The 21107-nt window shown below is 56.3% G+C and overlaps 2 protein-coding genes across 6 annotated transcripts; one reads left to right on the top strand and one right to left on the bottom strand.

The window, feature by feature from the left end:
* The first annotated feature begins 4704 nt into the window (after positions 1–4704).
* GRN (granulin precursor) lies at positions 4705–11145 on the top strand. Of its 4 annotated transcripts, none has more exons than XM_036883169.2 (13): positions 4705–4841; positions 7217–7361; positions 7485–7610; positions 7701–7785; positions 8176–8312; positions 8386–8521; positions 8641–8735; positions 8969–9092; positions 9357–9454; positions 9550–9795; positions 10035–10268; positions 10363–10593; positions 10697–11145. In XM_036883169.2, exons 2-13 carry the CDS (start codon positions 7224–7226, stop codon positions 10832–10834), a joined length of 1788 nt encoding a protein of 595 aa, XP_036739064.2. In that variant the 5' UTR covers positions 4705–4841; positions 7217–7223; the 3' UTR covers positions 10835–11145. The 4 variants fall into 4 exon arrangements, with proteins under 4 accessions (XP_036739064.2, XP_057357530.1, XP_057357529.1 ...); XM_057501547.1 differs by having other exon boundaries at positions 4706–4841; positions 8200–8312; XM_057501546.1 differs by lacking the exon at positions 4705–4841 and adding an exon at positions 4974–5144.
* A 102-nt stretch (positions 11146–11247) lies between these two features.
* FAM171A2 (family with sequence similarity 171 member A2) lies at positions 11248–21107 on the bottom strand. Of its 2 annotated transcripts, XM_036883151.2 has the most exons (9): positions 20853–21107; positions 19973–20038; positions 17320–17547; positions 16981–17073; positions 14591–14749; positions 14326–14505; positions 14112–14228; positions 13867–13993; positions 11248–13235 (listed from the first exon to the last, which is right to left on the bottom strand). In XM_036883151.2, the coding sequence occupies exons 1-9, from the start codon at positions 20968–20970 to the stop codon at positions 11774–11776; spliced, it is 2550 nt and encodes an 849-aa protein (XP_036739046.2). In that variant the 5' UTR covers positions 20971–21107; the 3' UTR covers positions 11248–11773. The 2 variants fall into 2 exon arrangements, with proteins under 2 accessions (XP_036739046.2, XP_036739047.2); XM_036883152.2 differs by lacking the exon at positions 19973–20038 and having other exon boundaries at positions 20853–21102.

The following is a 21107-nucleotide window of genomic DNA, read 5'->3' as shown; positions in this document are numbered from 1 at the left end:
AAAAAGGCAATCCCAGGAGAAAAATGAACAAAAGATAATGTGATGTTTACTTTTATGTGTCACCTTGGCGGGTGCTTTGGATGAGATTAACATTTAAATCAGTAAATTGTAGCTAAAGCAAATTGCTCTCCACAATGTCAGCAGGTCTCATCCAATTGAAGGCCTGAATAGAACAAAAATATTGGCCTCTCAAACAAGAAATTCTCCATCAACTGCCTTCAGATTTCTCCTGAGTCTCCAGCCTATTGGCACACACTGCAGATTTTGGACTTGTTAGCTTCCATAATCATGTGAGTTAATCCTTTTAATAAATGCCTTTATATATCAGAATCCTAATACAGGAAAGAACAGGCAATTCACAGAAGAAATACTTATGAAGAAAAAAACATATGCAAAAATGCTCTGCTTCCCTAGAAATTAAGGAAATTCAGGTAAAATAACTAATAACTATCTTCTGTCATTAGATTGGCAACTTTTTAAAACTTTCATAGCCAATGTTGGTGTGTATATGGGAAATAAGTTCCCCAAAGTACTTGACTGGGAGTATAAATTGAAAAAATTTTAAGACAGTTTGGCATTACTCTTTCAAATGTGTATACCCAGCAATGTTACTTTTAGGAATCTAACCCCTACATACGCACTGAGAGACACATTCGCAAATGCTCATTGCATAATTATTTGTAACTGAGAAAAATTGGGAACACATAAAGTCTATTAAATGAGACTCATAAAGTAAACTGTGTACTATCTATAGTGTGGAATGCTTGGCAACTGTCAAAAAGAAACTGATAAATTAATGGAAAGACATCCCATGTTCATGGATAGGAAAACATTATTATTAAGGTAGCAATATACTCCAAATTGATCTATAGTTTTAGTGTATTCCCTATCAACTCAGCTGTCTTCTTTGCAGAAACTTATCCTAAAATCCACATAGAAATGTGAGGAACCCCAGAATAGCCAAAACAATCTTAGAAAGGAAGTTGGAGAACTCCCGCTTCTCCTGTTTTCAAAACTTTTTACAATGCTATAGTAATCAATACAGTGTGGTACTGGCCATGGATAGACATATTGATCAATGGAATAGAACTGGGAGTCCACAAATAAATGCACTTTCACAGTTAGTTGATTTTATCAAAATGAGGAATCATGAGAACTGGCCAAAGGGGGATGGGAGGGTTTGGGGTGTGGCACAAATGGGGATGGACACTTTGATATAAAATCTCTTTGTGACTCTGGAAATTTGCTTCTTTTCAGTCTTACCTGTTCACATAATGATATACCCACCTTAAAAGCAAAAACCAAGGGGAGAGAGAGTCATGAATTGGAAGGTTTAAGGACACTGGGGAGTTTCTTGACAAATATAGGGTGTTCTGCAGTCCTCAGGTGAGGACTTCACTGAAGTGGAGGCTTGCTGAATCCATCCTGACAAGCTGTTTAGTAAATTAGTTCACATTTCTTTGCCATAATGTTGCCCGGCAGCTGCGTCTGGGGAGGTCTCTCCCTGCACACTAAGTGAAACCTCAACCTGGATGGGGGAGAGTTCTTGTCTCTCTAAATGAGAAAGAATGAAAGAATTCTCGAGCAGGTGAGAAGAGTGTAGGTAAGGAAGGAATTAATTAAAGTGAGAGCAGCAGAGAACGACAGCAGCCATATAGGAAGCAGAGAAAAAAGGGAGAACAAAAGGAGGAGAGGGAAGCTTGCTGAACTCCTGCTCAGCAAAGGGCAGATCCCTTGCCAACTTCCAAGGCCAGGGTCACCCGGCATCCAGGTCTGCGTGAATCATGGAAACTAAGCTCCTATTACTCCAGGACTGGAGGAGCTGCAGGGCACTGGATGGAGTGAGATTATCTTCTGAGAACTTCCCAAAAGCAAAGAAAGGAGATTTTTAGGCAGGCTACTAAAAAGCATGATCCTGCAGCTGCCTGGGTGACTCAGGCCACAGGAACTTGCAAGCCTAAATCAGAGATCTCAGTAGCCCTTCCCTACTTGCCTGAAGCAGAACAGAGAGAGAAAAAACTAGTGCTTAAGTCTAGAAAATAGAATGAAATAGAGAAGTAACAAAGAGGCTTACCACTAGAAGAATGCAAAGACAAAATGCAATAATTTGAGAGAAGGCTTTATTTAAAAAGTACACTCTCGAAAATAGGGGAGTGCAGGCATCCTCAGAGAGGAGGCGCACTTAAGGACTTAGGATTCTGTCTTTTAAGAACTTACAAGAATTGGGCAAAGGGCAGTGGTGGGGGGAGTTGTTGGGCATAGGCTTGACTTGTGGTCTCATGATGTCTGTCTCCGGGGAGAGACATTATGTCACTATCTACCGTCAGTCCTCTAGATAATTCTGTAAGATAAACTTAACACAAGGAATTTATTGATTTGTTTCTTCTCCAAGATGGTGGTTTCCCTTAAGCACTGGGAACATATCAGTTAAGACTGCTTGCCCTGCCTTAAGACTGCGTGAATTATTGTCTGATTACCAAAGAACATGTTAAGAATCTGACCTCCTAACTCCCTGGTTTTTAAATGGAATTTTAGCCTTAAGATGGAGTCTCTCCTGTTCTCGCTATCCTGTTTATTATCTTGGCATTTTTCATCATAGGCAGGAAAATTTAATCATGATGCTCATTGCATGTCCCTGGCCTACCTCAATAGCAATCAGAGTAAGTGCACATGGTTCAGATTTTTCTGAATGCTCAGGCTTGTGCTGTGACTATCAATTACTGTACTTTAAGAGTGATGCCTGTAAGGCCCATGGAGTTGTCTAGTACTGTTTGCTCAGTCCTAATATCCCAATATCCCCAGGAGGCTGGGCTTCTAAGTTCTTTGGACTGCTTTTTGCTTTTTCCTATTGAATGCTTTTCATCCTTGTGAAAACTCAAAAAGTGACTGCTTTTTTCAACGCACACATCCCCTGACCTTTCTACAATCTACTGTTGCTGGGAAATCAGATAACAACATTTATTTTAAAATACATGAATAAAAGAAGAGAGGGTCTGTGGAGGAAAACTTTGTGAACTCTTTCGTGGAGAAAGTTTATGATCTCTTAGAGGGTTTCTCAGCCTCAGCACTCCTGACATTTTGGGTGGACTAGTCTGTGTGGTGGGGCCATCCCAGGCATTGTGGGGTGTTTAGCAGCATCCCTGGCCTCTGTCCACTAGACGCTTGCAATGCTTCCCCCAAGTTGTTACTACCCAGAATGTCTCCACACTTGGCAACATGCCCAAAGTGGGCAGATCACCCCTTTAAGGATACTTTTTCTGATACTGATTTCAGTCTACGTTTGTTTTTTTTTCTGCATGTATTTTTTTTTCTGGTTCTGTGTAGTTGTGATTAATAGGTTCATTTACTAATAATTTGCCTAACATTTTGTGAAAATTGTGTGCACAAGCTTTGTCAACAGAAGCATATGCAATACCCTCTTGCCTCAGGATACACAGGAAGGAAAATATGCGCAAATGTCACCAGCGTGAATAGTCCTGATTCTCAGCAGCAGCCTTATCTACTCTCTGGACCCTCTCTAGTCCCAGGCACCCACAGGCATCACTGCCACACAATCCTCAATCCTCTCTCTCCTTCCTTACCCAGACTCCCACCGTCGCTGAGTTTGTTTGTTCCCTACCCTGGCCTCATCCTCAGCTCAAGTTCTTTGCTTAGCCTTCAGTGCTCTCCAGCCACTCTCACAACCAAACACTGCCTGCTCTCCAAGGCCCAGCACCAGGCTTTCTCTGGCCTCTCCTCTCCCTAGAGGATATCCCATCATCCCTCTCTGCCTGGGCCAGGCCCTTTGGCATTGAGCAGTCTGGCTCCTGTAACTGGTTAATCTGTTGTGCATGGTACATATGCTCTCCTCATCTACCACGTCACCTCCTGGAAGGCAGGGCTGATTGAAACTAGGAAGCCACTTCCACTATGCCCCCACCCCTAGCCCAGCCTTGTGCCAGGCACCCAGCAGCTCCTCAAGCCCACTATATAATTAACTTGGTATTCAATACCTGCCCAAGGCTGCTCTGCCATCTGGTTTCCTAATGCTCTTCTCAACACACTATCCAGTCACTTCTCTAACCCCTCATGACCTGCCAGTTAAAATCCTCCCAGACTCAGCTCAAAAAGGTGCCCCCAGGTGGAATTAAATCTCTTATTCCCCGCCTAGCGCCAACCTACTACCTCTTCCCTACTCACATCCACAGCACCTGACACTAGACCTCGTACTTTACCTTAGATTTAATCTGAGCCCGTCTCCCCTTCTCCACCCACCCGTGCCCTGCCGTGAGCACCTTGAGGAAAGGGCCTGAGGGCTGTTCAGTCTTGCCCTCACAACTCTCCTTCAACCCCCTTTGGGGTTTGGTTGCCCAGCATTTAATCTGAGTTTACTTAATAGAAAAGAAACAAGACATGATGCACAAATGTCCTCAATCCAGAAGTGGACATCCTGTAAATGCCCTTGACCACACCCTCTAAGGCCAAGCACCCTTCGTCGTCATCGTCTCCAGACCGGCGGCGCTGTCCCTTCTCGGGCAAACTCTACTAGGCGCCCGCCGCAGGTGGGAAGGCGGTCATCCGCAGGCCAGCTGAGCTGGCCAGGGCATCACATGATTCTGCGATCACATGATCCCCAGAAACCGGTTGTGGGGAAAGAGAAGGGAAGGAGGAGGGTGAATTCAGTAGGAAAGGAGTATAGCATTCCAGGATGGCCCCGCCTCTATGTCGAGGATTAGCCAGTGAGAGTGCGACAGCCCGGACACACTACCAATGGAAACTGAGGTAGGCGGGCCCTCGCGCTGTGGTCTAAATCGGTGAGCTGCCTCCGGCTTGCTACCCAGCCAGCGCCGCGCCGGACGCAGGTGAGGGGGTGGTAGTGCAGACCTCTTGTTTGCTGCTTCTCCGGGGCCTGGCCTGGGGGACGTGGGGACTTGAGGTTCCTCTGGAGTTTCAGCCGGGAGATGAGAGAAGGCTGGTTTAAGAGAAACTCTTTTGGGGGTTTCCAGTGCACTGGCGGGAGTTTTATCGGGGGTGGGAGCATGCAGTAATTGCAGTGGCCTGCATTCGAAGGGGGCTCTCTCCCTCTCCAGCGTCTCCGGGAGCCGCAGCCCCTTCCCCTACAGCTGAGACCACGCCATTCTCGAGCTGGCTTCGCCCCCACGGCGGTATTGGTGGTGCTGGTGGTGGTAGTGGTGGGTGGGAGCGGGAGAGGCGCCTGCCCCTGGTCCCCCAGCTTAGAGGCCTGCGAGTAGGACCTGAGAGCCTGACCTCCTCAGAGGTAGTAGGGACTTGGGAGTGGTGACTGAACCCCTGGGCTGTGTCTGGCTCACCCTTCCTCTCGTGACGAGGGGCGGAGGGGAACGACAAGCTAACTTCCGCCTCTCCCAGCCACTTTTTCCTGCTCACTTGCGTGGGGTTGGCTCACCTTTTGGGAATCTGTCCTGGCACTCTGAGTTGGGGGGCTGCCACCTAGTGGAAGATGATGGAGTTGGGGGCCTGAAGAGGCTCCTGTGCTCCGTCCGCTGTAGCAGTGTGGGGTGGGGGCGAGGGGCCGCCTCTCCGGATCGTGCTGAAAGGCACCCTTTTAAGCCTAAGTCAGGGCGGCCGGGACAGCCTGTGGCGGGTTGAGGTTGAACTCCCAAGAAGCAGGCAGGACAGCTGTAGATGCCTTGCTTGGGAGCTATGGATGTAGAGGAGAGGGTGACAGGGCCGTGGTCAGGGCCAGTCTTCACCCTCATCTGACTAGGAGATGGCCTGCTAGGGAGGAGGCATTGAAGCAAGCCAGGTGAGGGAGAGAGGATGTGAGTGATAGGGTGGGTGCCAATCCCTGCAGTGTGCAATGTCCACGCATAGACTCAGGGGGAACTGAGGCTTAGAGGCAGGGAGCAACTTTTAATGCTGTCACGGTCAGTGGTGGCAGTTCTAGGACTAGGACCCAAGTGTGTATCCAGGCAGCCCCTGCACTACCTGCTTCTGTCCTGCCTGGTTCACCTGCCCAGGAAGTGCCTCTGTCTCCCTCCTCTGCTTGGACCCCAGGCCTGTACCTGCCTGGGTTTGGGGTCCATTCCTGGGCACTGTCCATGGTGCCCCTTGTGACATGACCCAGGTTCAATATGCTCTGGAGCCATCAAAGTCTGTCATCTCCATGACTTGATATATGATATAGGCATGTTACTTAATGTCTCTGAACCTCATTTCCTCCTTTGAAAAGTAAAGATAATAATTACTTCTTTGGGTGGTTGTTGCAAAGAAGAAAGAAAATAATTGTAGAGTGTTTAACTGGCTCCTGAGAGGTTCAGCAAACATTAGTGTTTTTGCCCCTCTAGGCAGGGCAGCATTTCCCAGGCCCGCCCCACTGGACTAGCAAGGCTGGCTGTTTAGGAAGTGAGAGGCTGCCCCCCACCAAGACACTGAGGCGTGGTTCCTTCTGCTGACTGAGATCAGCAGCTGGGTGGGCAAATGTGGTCTCGTTCCACATGTGGCTGAGTTTCAGCTCCAGGGTAGAGGGGGAGGCAGGGGTTAGGGGATGCTATTGCAGGAGACCTTAGAACACAAGTGTCTCAGAGGCTGACCCAGTGTGTGTGTTGCTTTCCCTGGGTGGAGAGGGGACAGTCAGCTGGCCAGCAGTGGCTGCTGCTGGGGAAGACAGCCCAGATTTCACTGGCCACTGTACTTCCTTTTTCACAACCTTCTCAACCCCATAGTTTCCCCACATCATTGTGCAGCAACAGGCCTCAGCAGAGTGCAGGTGTGAGCATAACATCAGGCGAGGAGGCATGTGGAGGGGTTGGCTGGGGAAGTGCAACCTGGCTTTTCTTCAGGAAAGGCCTCCCTCGCACACCACTCCAAGACTACTGATGCCCCCCCCCTCCCCAGAGGTGGCCACAGATCAGCCCCATAAAACCCACAGATCTTCCTGCCTCTCACATCTCTATACAGTCACCCACAGACCCAGGTGTTAGGCCACATTTTGGGGACCCAGATTTACACACGTTTATGTCAGTATTCATGCTCATGGGTGTACACACACTGGCACAAGAATCACACACACAAAGGACACATGTAGGAAGCTGAATCTCAAGCCCCACATCTTCCTTCCTGCCTGGACAAGGGGCTGTTGGGGAAGCTCAGTAGTCTGGGCCTGGGCTTGGGCCTGGGGCTGGGGGAGTGACTGCCTTCAGAATTGAGGGTAACATGGGCTTAAGCTAGTTGTCAAGGGCCTGTTGGTATTTTGTAGGCAGACCATGTGGACCCTGGTGAGCTGGGTGGCCTTAATGGCAGGGTTGGTGACTGGAACGCAGTGCCCAGATGGTCAGGTCTGCCCTGTAGCCTGCTGCCTGGACCCTGGAGGAGCCAGCTACAGCTGTTGCAGTCCTGTCCCGGTGAGTGCCCTTCAGTCCAGGCAAGAGCTGACAGCCTGTTGTTTCCCAAAGGGTCATCTTGGATTGACCAGAGCAGGGGGCAGGCTCCAGTCCTTTGGTTTATCCTCTCCTCTCACTTCCCAGGACAGTTGGCCCACAGCACTGAGCAGACATCTGGGCAGACCCTGCGAGACTGGTGCCCACTGCCCTCCTGGCTACTCCTGCCTCCTCACCGTCTCAGGGACTTCCAGCTGCTGCCCGTTCCCAGAGGTGAGCGTGCCATCAGTGTGATGGAGAGGTTCAGGTTGCATTTATACTTTTCATGCACTCTCCCACCACCGGCATCTCTGTGTGTCACAGGCTGTGTCATGTGGAGATGGCCACCACTGCTGCCCACGGGGCTACCACTGCAGCGCGGACGGGCAGTCCTGCTTCCAAGCATCAGGTGCAGCAAGGGTGGAGGTGGAGGGCAGGCGGATAGGCAGCACGTAGAGCCTGGAGTGCCCAGGAACCCAGCCACCTGGGTGACACTGATTCCTGCCTTGGTGCCCTTGTTCATGTGGCATCTGTACTGAGCAATCCCCTGCTCTGGACAGAGGGACAGCAGTGGGGCTAGGAGGGGCAGGAGAGAATGCCAGGCTCCAGGCCCACAGCCAGGCATTTCAGAGGTGGGGAGAGGCCAAGCTAGGCTGGTTTAAGGCCAACCCAATCAATGGATGCCCATGCCCTGTGCCATTTTGCCGAGACCATGATTGGCTTGTGGAGAGAGGTGGTTCGGAGTGCCTGGGATAACGCTGAGCCCTAATATAGTGACCTTCCCTGACTGGGTTGGCAGAATTCTGGGTCATCCTGTCCACAGACAACAACCCCTTGGGAGCTGTCCAGTGCCCTGATAGCCGATTTGAATGCCCCAACTTCTCCACGTGCTGCATTATGCTTGATGGCTCCTGGGGATGCTGCCCCATACCCCAGGTATGGGTTTGGGATGGTGGGGAGGGGAAGGGCTGGAGGGGGCAAAGACGGAGTCAGGACCATCTCTTCTTAGGCTTCTTGCTGCCAAGACAGGGTGCACTGCTGCCCCCGTGGTACCTTCTGTGACCTGTTTAATGCCCGCTGCCTCACTGCCACAGGCACCCTCCCCCTGGCAAAGAAGATCCCAGCACAGAGGACTAATAGGACAGGTAAGGAGGTGGGAGAGCATCCAGTTGGGGGCTGGGGAGAGGAGAGGCTTTGTCTGGCTCCTGCTGGGGATGAGTTCCCCACCACCTGGCTGCTCCTCAGTGCTTCTCTCCCTTTTCAGTGATCTTGTGCCCCGACGGGCATTCTGAGTGCCCTAATGATTCTACCTGCTGCAAACTGCCTGATGGGAAGTATGGCTGCTGCCCAATGCCCAATGTGAGTGAGGGGCTGTAGCCAGCTGGGCTATGTGCTCACAGCCACCTAGCCCGGATACCTACCTTGCAGGGACTGCTGGGTGGAGCTTGCTGCCTAGTTGCTGGGAGCCTGGCTGCTCAGGACTCATGCCACCCTCTAGTGGGGGGTTGAGGCAGTGCCAGCTGTCTACCTGGCAGCTACCTAAGATGGACTGGAACTGAAAGTCACAAAGACCTACCCCCACCTCCACCCAGGCCATCTGCTGCTCCGACGGCAGGCACTGCTGCCCCCGGGACACTGTGTGCGATCTGATCCAGAGTAAGTGCCTCCATGAGGAGAATGCCACAGACCTCCTCACCAAGCTGCCCGCATACACAGGTAACAGCAGCAGGCCGCAGACCCAGTTTCACCTGCACCGTAAGGAGCTCCCCACCAAGTGTACAGGAACAGATACGGGGTGGGGGAATGGTGTCCCATGGAGGAGCACTGCAGGTCCAGACCCCTTTTTTCCACACCGGGCCTCCCCTTAGGATCACTGCCAGAGGTGGCCTAAGCCTCCATCTGCAACATCTGCTTCTAACCTGGGGTCCCCCAAGAGTTCCCAGTGCCGCTGTTGACCTGTCCTCCTTGCCTACCTCACAGTGCAGGAGGTGAAGTGTGACTTGGAGATGAGCTGCCCAGATGGCTACACCTGCTGCCGTCTACAGTCTGGGGACTGGGGCTGCTGTCCTTTTGTCCAGGTACCGACGAGTCGGGGCTGGGCTGGGCTGGGCTGAGCAGAGGGTGGCAGCCAGGTAGGCCCCTGTGCCCACTATTCCCTCTCCACCTACCCTAGGCTGTATGCTGTGACGATCATGTACACTGCTGCCCAGCTGGGTTTAGGTGTAACACAGAGAAGGGTACCTGTGAACAGGGGGCCCACCACATGCCCTGGATGGAGAAGACCCCAGCCCACCACAGCCTGCCAGGCCCCAAAGCCACGGAGGATGATGTCCCCTGTGATAACGTCACCAGCTGTCCCTCCTCTACCACCTGCTGTCGACTCATGTCTGGGGAGTGGGGCTGCTGTCCTGTTCCAGAGGTGCATGGGTAGGGGGATAGTCCTGGGAGGCGGGCCGTCTTGTGGCCTGAGCCACTGGCCAGACTCCTATTGCCTTGCTCTTCATGCTCTGCCCAGCCCATGGGTGGCACACCAGCTCTGTGAGCTTAATTCCCAGCTGGAGGAGCTGTGAGCAGGCGAGGCAGAGTGGGGGGAGGTGGGGGCTCAGTGTTTCATCCCACATAGTAGCTTCCTAGACCACCCTTTTCTGTCCCCCACAGGCTGTCTGCTGCTCCGACCACCAGCACTGCTGTCCCTGGGGCTACATGTGCATAGCTGAGGGACGGTGTCAGAGGGGGAGCAAGATAGTAATCGGACAGAAGAAGAGGCCTGCCTATCGGACTTCCCTGTCCCCACCCAGAGACATGGGCTGTGACCAGCGCACCAGCTGCCCAGTGGGACAGACCTGCTGCCCAAGCCTGAGTGGGGGCTGGGCCTGCTGCCAGCTGCCCCATGTGAGTGTACACCTGCCAGCCCCTGGAGAGGGCAGCTAAGTCTCAGGAGGGCAGGCGGGCAAGAGCATCATGCAGTTCTGTCCCCATGCCCCAGGCGGTGTGCTGCGAGGACCGCCAGCATTGCTGCCCAGCTGGGTACGCCTGCAATGTGAAGGCCCGGTCCTGTGAGAAGGAGGTGGACCCTGTCCGCCCTGCTGCCCACCTGGCCCGAGGCCCTCCCATCGGGGTGGGGAATGTGGAGTGTGGGGCGGGCTACTTCTGCCATGATAATCAGACCTGCTGCCGAGATAGCCGCGGAGGCTGGGGCTGCTGTCCCTATCGCAAGGTCAGTGCCGCCCCCCGTCCCGGGGCTGGGTACCGGCGGTGGTCAGGTCCAGGGTTTCCCAACTCTCACGCTTCCCATCCCCCACCCCTGCTCTACCATCCAGGGCATCTGTTGTGGAGATCAGCGTCACTGCTGTCCTGCTGGCTTCCACTGTGGGGCCAAGGGCACCAAGTGTTTGCGCAGGGAGACTCTGCGCTGGGACACTCCTCTGAGGGACCCAGCCCCAAGACAGCTGCTGTGAGGAGGACGCAGGACTGAAGGCACTCCGCAGCCCTCGGGACTCTGCTCAGAGGGATCTATCCACTGCTCAGGCCTCCCCAGCTCCTCTTCTCCACCAAATTCTTCCGGACCCCCCTTTTCTGAGTCCCCCATCACTATGGGAGGTGGGGCCTTCTGAGGCCTTCCCTGTCAGTAGGGGGGCTGTGGAAAAAGCCACATTACAAGCTGCCATCCCCTCCCCCAATTTCCACGGACCCTGTGGCCAGGTGCTCTTCCCTATCCACAGGTGTGTGTGTCTGTGTGTGCTGCAATAAAGTTTGTACACTTTCTTAACAGTGTGTGACTTAGCCACTCTGCTTGCCTTCCCCAGGGGACCCCTCAGCAAGGGCCCCATCCAGTGTCCACATTCCCCCGACCCCACAGAAAGACACGATGTTAATGTCACCAGTTTTATATTTGCTGTTGCCCACAGCGATCCCATCACATTATCCCCTAGACCCCAGAGCTGCCCCAGTCACCAGTCCTGTGACATCATAGCGCAGAGGTGGGCTAGTCAGCCAGCAGCACCCCCTCCCCTCCCAGGGGACCACAGAGAATGGCCCCTCCCTTCCCAGCCCTCACACTAGCAGCTGAGGCCGGGTTGTCCCTCCTGCATTCCCACGACAGAGCTTTCTATGTACAGCCACGTTTACGCAGGCACTGCTTCCCCCCTCCCAGCCCTCCTCCCCAGCACCTCCCAATGGGTCTGGACCTCTCCCACCAGGCCGACATAGACAGAGTCCCACCCACGACATTACCCAGCACATACCACTGGACAGCCCCGCAGACTCCTGGGCACCTATCCGGGCTGGGGACTAAGAGCGAGTGCCCCCGCAGCCCGCCCAGGCACGCACCCTGGGGGCAGGTCTGGGCGGAAGGGGCGGGGGCCGACTCGGAGGCTGCGCCAGATCTGGCCCCGGCGCTACTTGACGTTGAACACCATAAGCGGCCGCTCCTCCCGCCGCTGCCACGGGCTCTTCTTGTCGCCAGCCTCGTCCCCCACCTCCGCCCCCAGCTCGTCCTCTGGGCTGGTGAGAGAGTCGCGCCGCAGCTCGCTAGCGCTGCTGCGGGAACTGTCCCCGCGGCTGCGGCCCCGACCCCGGGGCACCGTGGCCGCTCTGCCCTCGGGCGCTGCCACTTCGTCCAGCAGCGGGGTCAGCGAGTTGTCCTCCGGGGAGCAGAGACCCGTGCGGCTCTCGCTGCTGCTGGGCTCCGTGTCCTCGCTGAGCGCCAGGCGCGGGGGCGCAGGGGGCGGCGGCGGGGCGGTCGTCGGAGCGCGCTCCCGCTCCTCGCGCAGAGGCCGCCGGCGCACAGGCCGCGCCTCGTGCACGTCGACACCCGAGTCCAGGCTGGCGTCGGTGCTGCGGCCGCCGCCGCCCGCCTGCAGGTCGATGTAGGAGTGACGCACTTGCGAGTTGGAACGCCCATCGAGGGACACAAACCAGGCGCGCGGGTGAGGCTTCACGCCCAGTTCGAGCAGCTTCTTCTCGGTCAGCGCCTGCAGCTCCCCGTTGAGCTGCGCCATGGTGGACTCGTTGAACAGCACCGGAATAGTGACCGAGCCGCTGACCGGCGCCGAGCGCCCGCCCCCCCAGCCCTCGCCGCCGCCACCCCCACCGCCCTCGCCTCCCGCGCCCGAGTGGCCCTGCATCAGCGGCCGCTGGGGGTCGGGCTGGGGAAAAGGGCGCGCCGGGCCGGGAGCCGTGACCTCGGGCGGGGCAGGCTCGTCGCTCGCCCCCGCGGCGCCCGCCTCAGAACCGAGGCGCACATAGTGCGCGGGGATCACCAGGGTAGGCATGACGTTGCGGTAGACACTGTCCTTGAGGTGGTCGATGGAGCCGCAGAAGATGAGTTGCCCGGCCTGGCTGAGGGACGGCGGGCGCGCCAGCTGGTCCACGGACTGCGACAGCAGGAAGTCTGGGGTCTTGCTCTCGGTCGCCCCCTTGTGGCCCAGGTAGTGCTCGAAGGGCGGCGGCGGCGAAGGTGATTCGTGCAGGAAGGCCGCGGTCCCGGAGGGCCCCCGCCGGTACTCCTCTAGGCCTGGCTCCAGCCCGCCGGGACCCTCGACGGAGCGGACGCCCTTGAGCCCGGCGCCCTCACTCCCGCGGGCACCTGGAGGCTCAGCGGCCGGACGGCTGGCAGAACGCGGCTTGCTGCGGAAGAAGTCGTCCCGAGAGGCGGCCAAGTCCCGGGAGCTGGAGAAGGCCGACTGCAGGGGGCCTGGAGGCGGAGCCTCGGGGTCTCCCAACGGGGCGGGTTCCAGAGGTCCCCCACAGATGAGGTGGAGCTGGGACATCGAGGTGGCCTGGTCTCGTTTGTTACCGTCGGAGGGCCCGGAGAGCTGCAGCTTGCGGTGCTGTTGCCTCGGCTTTAGGCAGCGCCTCCTGGAGAGGAAGGGGCAGACCCTCAGGAATGGGTGGGGGCCGGAGCAGCTCCCTAAGCCCCTCAATTTCAAGGTGAGGAATAGATATAGTTGGAGGGGTGGGGAGAATGCCTGGGACTCAGGAGAAATTTTGGGGAGCCCAGATGGGCCCTGGGAGAGGTTTGTGGAAAGCATGTCTGTGGGAGTCCAGCCAGCAGCTAGGCCCATGTGGGTACCCCAGGGGAAACTGCACTCCTTCCAATGCAGAAAGTGCACTGAGAACCTGGGGGGAGCACTCAGGCCAGCCAGGGGCACGACTGGCCTGAGGTCCCCCGGAAGTGAGGGCAAGGGGGGTAGGGCAGCGGCAGCTTGTCTCTGGAGGGGCCTAGCCTGCAGGTCCTGCCTCCTCTCCTGCAACTTCTCTCAAGCCACCAGTCGTTCGGTTCTTGGCATGTGCGTTTTCAGTTCTTTCCTGTCAGTGTCCTGAGGATTGGCATTGTGTTTTATGCCTCTTTGGGGCCTGAAAGCCCAGCACAAGACCAGGCACAGAGCAGGCCTCAGTCTGCATGGGATGAGAGGAGGTTGGGGTGGAGGGCGGGCATGAGGAAGTCTGGGAGATTGGGAGGCAGCAAGGGGCATTGGGAGGCACTCACCGGCAGTAGTAGATGAGCAGACACAGCAGAACGAGCACCAGCAGGGCCAGGGCTGCCAGGATGGTGAGCAGGAAGATGGTGTGGTAGGTGCCAATGTCCTGGATGCCTGATGTGATAGTGACCAGCCCTGTGCCAGGGAGGGGCTTAGTATTCCAGGTGTGGGGGTCCTTCCTGCCTTTCAGAAGGGAGTCCACTCTCCCAGCCTCCTTCTTCACCACTGCCCGTCCCCCCCTCCCCCATCTCACCAGCTGTTGGGGAGGCCATGGCAGCTGCCCAGTACCCCAGCTGGGGGGAGATGAAGGTCCAGTAGAGCTGCCGGCCCTCCTTCCGGATCACACCAGTGCCATTGCGTACCCAGAGCCCTGGGAGAGGCAGGGGTTTCGTCAAACTCAGTGCCCTCCCCCCAAGTCCCACTTTTTCCCCCAAACTCCAGGAGCTCCAACCCCCTGAGGCACTCACCACTCTTGGGGTCAAACCTCCAGGCTGGAATGCTGGTGCCCACCGTGAGGGCACGAGGCTCTGAGGGCACAGGCAGGGACAGGTGAATGGGGCCTGAGAGCGGCACCTCTGTCCCATTGCCTGTCAGCAGGTGTACACTCACAGCAGCCAGGGGCATCAGCTCCAGCCAGGAGCCATTGCCTGGGCAAAGGGGACACAAGGGCTGAGGGCTACACCCTGGGTTGGGGGACTAGAATATCCCTTCCATGCCTGAAACCTAGCATACCTGAGCTGGTAGCCTCGGTGCCCACGAAGGCAGGGAAAGCCCGCATTTCCTGCTGGGTGCTGGCTGGTGTGAGCGAGGCCCAGAGTTGGCTGTAGGTGGAGCTGACTGGCAGGCGGGCAGCCCGGCGCTGGAACTGCACCCAGGGCTGGGAGCGGGCACCTGGATACAGAGAGGGGCTGCTGTGGCCTGGCCAGAGACAAGGTTCCCCAGGGTCCAGAGCAGAAAGCAAGTATCTAAGGAGAAGGGGAGCCATTGGGTCAGGCCGCTTGGGAAGGCCGGGGAGGGTGGTGACTTGGGGAGAAACCTGGGCAGTCATAGATTGTTAACCCGGAATGGGCACGGACCTGAAACCTCCTCATACTGGTTGTGTGACCCTCAGCAAGTTACTTGCTTTCTCTGAACCACTTGTTTCCTTACTAACTTACAAGATGATGAGGTTCAGGTCCTCAATTACTATTATTTACTGTGTGGCAGGCATTGTGTTAGGTGCTGGAGATACAAAGATGAGTCAAACACAGTTCACAATTTCCTGCCTTCAGGTTCACAGTCTAGTGCTCTGCTATCCATTGCAGTGCCCATTAGAACTTTAACTTTCTGCTGTGATGGAGGGTAGTGTTCTATAGCTGTGCTGCCCACTACAGAACCCACCAGGTGCACACGACTATTAAGCACTTGAAGTATGGCTAGTGTGACTGAGGAACTGGATTTAATTTTTTTTTAATTAATGTTTTTAATTTATTTAAATGTAAATAGCCTCATGTGGCTGTGACTGCTGCATTAGACAGCTTAGATTGTATGTGTGTCTGTCTTAGGATGGAGGGGACACATAAACAGAATTCTGGTATGATATGGTAACAGCTAGCATTTATTAAGCTTCAAGACACTGGACACTGTTGAAAGCAGGTTACCTATATAAGCCCCTGTAATTGGCACAACAGCCCCTGAGGTGGGTGCCTTTATCAACCCCCTTTAACAGATGAAGATACGGAGGTGAGAGGAGTTCAGGAACTTGCCTAAGGTCACCACCCTGGAGCCTGCCTGACTGAAGCCCAGGCAGTGTGGTGCCAGCCCACCCTCTCACTCGCTATTAAATAGCAGGGTGCAAGGGGACCTTGCCCTGCCCATCTTGGGAAGGCCCTGTGGAGCCTGGCAGGATGAGGAATACTCAGCCCAGAAAGAAAGTGGACAGGGACTTCTGGGAGAACTGACATGAGAAAGGCCCGGAGGCTCAAGGCAGCGTGCTGCTCAGGGGCTCCAGGTGCCTAGAGCAGGAGGTCAGGTCCCTGAGGGCGCAGTCAGCTTTGCGAAGGAGTCCAGGCTTTATACTGAAAACAGTGGGAGGGCTCTAAGCTAGGGGGCAACAAAGGGTTCACCTGGCATTTTAGAGACCTCCAAAGACATTTTTGAAGGCTCTGGTTCAGGATCAGGGAGATGAAGATGAGGAAACGAGTAATTTGGGGACAAGGGCCCAAGCTAAGAATATAAATTGGGGATGGGGTTCTCCAAAACCCACTTGTAGCTCCCTACAGCTGGCCAGATGGAGTCTGCCCTCTGCTTGGCTTCATCCACCAGTCTGCACAAAGCACTCCTCCTCTTCGCCAGACCAGAACATTCCCTGCACCTCAGTGACCCCTCTGCCCCTGCATCACTCCTCTCCAGTAAAGGTGCCTTCCCCCTCTTCAACTGGCACGGTCCCACAGCTCTCTTCCCCGAAATTCTCTTGCGCTGCTACATTGGCAGGTTAGGGTTTTCTCAATATTGAACACAGCTGCCCTCTACTCCACTGCCCTGCCGGCGCTGTGATCACATCAGGGTTCGCAATGATCAGCTTGTCTCTCTCTGCAAGGCTGGGGCTGCTCTGTCACTGTTCCCCAGCACCGACACAACACCTGGCATGGCCTAGGTGCCGCAGTCATTGGCTGGGTGAGACTGAAAGCCCATGGGTAGACAAGGACCACTGCAGGCTGTGCCAGGCCTTGCTTTCTGTGGGTGTGTGATTCCTGTGGAATGACCCTCGTGGCTTTCTAACAGAGCCAGGCACCCAGGAGGTGCACAATAAGTTTGTGTAGGTACACTAATGATATAGGTGGCAGGGAGTAGGAATTCCTAGGAGTGGAGGGAGAACAGAAGCACAAGGAGTCCCAATAACAAGAAACATTTATCAACCACCTTTTGTGCTGCTTTTCGCATGCTTGATATTAAATCTATACCTCAAATTGGTTATGTCAGTACTACCAATTTTCACATCTTACAGATGAACAAACTAAGGCTCAGAGAGATTGACTTGCCCAGTGAATACGTGGAAGAGCAGAGCTTTCTATATCCAGACTGGGGGAAGGAAGAGGAGCTGGGGTTGGGTGGGGTGGGGTGGGGAGGAGAAGGAACCTTACCGGGTGAACCCAAGAGGATGTGCACGAGGTCCTCATAGAGGATGAGGGTGGCTGGCCGCTCGGGCAGCAGGTAGAGGCTGACTGATGCATACACTGCGGAAGAGGTTGGCCTGTCAGCTCCAGAGAAAGCTCACCCAACCCCCAGCCCCACCCCACCCCAGCCCAGGCATTCCCTCCATCTGAATCTCGGTGACTTCATCCTCCCTCGGTCTGCTCTGTGTACCCCAGCCCAGGCAGCAGCTGCTGGAGAGCCTGCCCCCTCCACCCCTGGGACTATTTTGGGAAGGGGCTGATGGGGGCAGCTGCTGCCCCTGCCCCTCCACCTGCCCCTGCACTCACGGGGCAGCTTGTCAACACGCCAGGGCACAGAGTTGGTGAGGAAGCCAGGGCGGGCAGCAGTGACTAGCACCCAGGTGCCCAGGCGATAACTGAGGGGCAGCGTGGCCACACCGTCTGAGTCCGTGGTACCAGCAGCTAGCAGCATCCGGTTCCCAAACACATCCACTGAGGCCCGGGCCAGGGGCACCAGCTCCCCACTCACATACACCTGCACCTTGATCAGGATCTCTGTGGGCAAGGTGAGATGAAGAGAGTGAGGAGAAGGGAGGGGCAAGAGGTAATGAGAGAGCCCTGTGATCAGAGGAGGGGGCTGTGGCTTGAGAGCAGCTTTGGGATGAGCCTACACCAGATACAAGAGCCAGCACTTAAAAAGTCCTCATTTTAACCTCACATTCACCTTTGAGGTAGGTGGTGTTATTGCCATATTTCACCAAGTCTAACACATGGGCTTTTTCCACATTTTAGCATTTCTGAACTCAGGCTATGCCTGTGATTGATGATGACATAATTATAATTGGCAGCATTTTTTCCCTTTCTTACTGGTACATGAAATAATGGTGCATCTTACAGTCAATGATGTATTAGATTTGATAAAATATGTTCTCAGGCCATTTTGCAGATAAAGAAACTGAGGTGCAAAAGCATTTAGATACTTGTACAACAGTTAAGTGGGAGATCTGGGATCCAAACCTGGGAGTCTGCCTCTAGACCCGAATTCTGCACCCCTGGACCCTAGGGGGCTGGTGTCATGGAGAGGAGAGGGAAGGAGGGGCTGAGAGAGGATAAGTAAATGGAGAAACATCTGCAAGTGGAGAGGAGAGAGGTCAAGATTCAGCCATTTGGAAGGGAGGAAGGAGGGCTGGATCAGAGTTTGAATTCTCAAGAAAAAACTAAGAAGGGGACACTAGGGAGCTGATTGTTCCCTTCATTAATCCTCTTCCCAGAATCCTTTGCAGAAGTGTTTCCTTTCAGATTTAGGGACTCATCTTAACCCCTGGGCCCAAACAAGTACCTCCTGACCCCTCCTCCTCATACATACTCCCCGCCCCCTCCCAGCTAGTCAGCTACAGTCAGTCACCATGGCAACGCCCTCATTCCTCCCAGGAGATGGGCAGAGAGCTGGGGCCCTGGCAAGGGGAAGGAGATCTGGGGGACCGACCCAGGCCCATGGGAAAGTGGTGTGGAGGGGGCTGGGAAGGAAAGTCCAAGTCTTGCCTTGCCCCTGGTCCCAGGATAGTCTGGCCATGATAAGCCTGAGGTGATCTGAGCTCAGGTGGGGTGACAGGGGACGCAGGGTATGCATGTGTGTGTAAGAGACCAGGACTTGAGTTGTTCTCATGGATTCCCCAGGCAGCCTCTCTGATCCATAGTACCATTCACCCCATCCACTCAGAGCAGCCCCTCCCTCAAGAACATGCCTCACCCCTACCTTGCTGCTAATAATGGGAGTATGTGTCATGCCTGGAAAGGTACAGAGGCCTCAGTGCAGGGCCCAGGAGGCAGGTGGGGAATGGGCTCAGTGCTGGACACTACCCTAGGGGATCCAGGTACAGAAAGCAGAGCTTGGAGCTGAGAGCAGCAGGGCACTGGGAGGTCAGGAGGCCCCATGAGTGGAGCCTGACACTCAACAGTGACAGGTGTCTTATCTCAGGCTTCCGACCCAGGACCAGCACCACGCCTGCCCCTGGCATCCCAGCCAGCTGTTCGCCTGAGCCCACCTCCCTCTCTCCTCCCAGGCCAGAGCCCAAGTGGGCACAGTGGGTGCACACACTTGACCCTTCCCTGCTCTCTGGGTCTCCCAGAAACTGGCAGCACCCCTGCGCTCACTACCAACCAGCAGAAATTCTGAGAGGCTTAAAGGGGCCTGGCTACTCCCCACCCCTACCCCAGGCTAGGAGCAACTGGATGGAGCAACTGGGAGGAGGGGACCCAGGAGTCTGGAATATGGCCATTAAGGGAAGGCCTTGGGTTCAAGAGCCGACGCCTCGGAAAAGGGCAGGGGAAGAACACGGGGCTGGGCATTTTCTGAAAGAGACTTCAGTGCCAAGCTGGGGAGCAGGTGGTCAGGTGCCTGCCTCGTAGATTCCCTTCCCCTTTCCCCTCATCTGGGCCCCCAGCCAGTGGCCTGGGGGAGCCCCCTATCCTAGTGATATTCCAGCCAACACCCTCCTCTAAGGTGCAGCACTTTGAGGGAGAGGCTCTTGAGAAACCAAAGCCCTTTCCTACCCATCAAAGTCTCCTCTCCTGGAGCAGAGAGCAGGGAAGACTGAGACCAGAGGAGAAAGACATTCCTCAAAGCCTGACATTCCATACAGTATCTGCCTCTCCTGGCTTCAGCCCTGCCTCATTCCAGGAGGAAATCCGACCCTCTCCCTTCGTCCGGACCCCACTTCCCTCATCAGGAACCCCCCACCCTGCTTTTCCTGCCAGCCCCTTGGTGGGGAGATGGGAATGTAGAGCACCACTGTTTCAGGCAGAGATGGGGTCCAGAGGCGGGAGAGGAGGGAGCAGAAGCTGGGGTGGTGGGCCGGAGACTGCGAAGCGGGAAAAAGGACTGGAGTGGGGAGCCGGCCCTGGGGGCCTGGGCGTCGGTAGAAGCTTAGTCTAGCTCTCTCGCTGCAGGAGCGACCCCACCCCCACCCCACACACCCACCTGGGCCTGTGAGGGCCGGAGGGTCTCCTCCACTGCGATGGAGAGGTGAGGTGAGGAGGCGGTGACCTGAGGGGTAGGTTGTGGACAGGAGCAGCCGGAGGCCTGCTGGACCGGGACCCAGGCACCTGCCCTCCCAGCCGGCACTGCCCTCAGCCAGCTAGGCAGCTCAGCATGGCTCCCCCACCACGGCCCTGCCATGCGCCTTGAGCTGGGAATCACAACGTACGCCTTTTGCCAGAGCCCCCCATGCCAACTGCAGCCCCTCCTTGGCATGGGCTGATCAGCGTTTCTTTGGTTCGTCCCCGATTCTGAGCCCGGGGCGCCGGCTGGGGGCTGTCAGGCTCTAGGGCGAAGAACCCCATTCGCACAGTCAATCCGCCCACCGCCTCACCCACCCCTCCTTCCTCCTTCCCCCCTTCAGACCCAGCTCTAGGCGCCCTGCCCCCGTCCGGGCCCAGGGTGGCAGCCGCTGCCTGCCCGCCCACCCAGCCGGGGACGACAGCGAGCAACCCGCAGGGGGCTGCGGAGCGGGCGCCCGTCCCAGCCCGCCCCTGGGCGGGTGTCTTCGGTAGACAATGGCTCAGGCAGCAGCGCCTCGAGGACCAGGAGGGAGAAAAACAAGGCGGGAGGGGGCGGCGGCGCGGAGCCTGGGGATCCCCGCTCTTCCCATTGTGTCTCCCCCAGACCCCCGCCTCGGCAGTCTCCCTCTCCCTCCTTCCTCTCCCGAGTAAGCGCCGACCAGGACCCCTAGCTCCCCTCACGCAAATCCAGGGAATGGAATACCCCCCAATTCACAAGCCCCGCGAAGAGGGGGCTGGCGGACGGGAGCCCGATGAGGGGGACAGGCCTGCGGTCGCTGCCCCTCCTGGCGGAGACTCACCCTGCGGGCTGGGGGGCTCCGGCGGCGACTTGCCGGGAGCACGGGAGGCGCCGCCGAGCAGCAGCCCCAGCAGCGGCAGCAGCCGCGCGAGGACGCTGGGGCCATTCGGCGGCGGCATTGCGGGGCTCGGCCCGGCCCTAACGGCCCATGGCTCCCGCCCGGCCCCGCTCAGCCCCAGGTCTGCGCCGCACCGCTCGGGCTCCCGCTCTGGTTGCGACCGCCTCCCAGCGCGATTGTCTCCGCCCGGAGCCGCCG

Source organism: Manis pentadactyla, chromosome 4 (assembly GCF_030020395.1).
Source record: "Manis pentadactyla isolate mManPen7 chromosome 4, mManPen7.hap1, whole genome shotgun sequence".
Taxonomy (NCBI): Eukaryota; Metazoa; Chordata; class Mammalia; order Pholidota; family Manidae; genus Manis; species Manis pentadactyla.
This window is presented reverse-complemented; position numbering and strand designations above follow the sequence as displayed.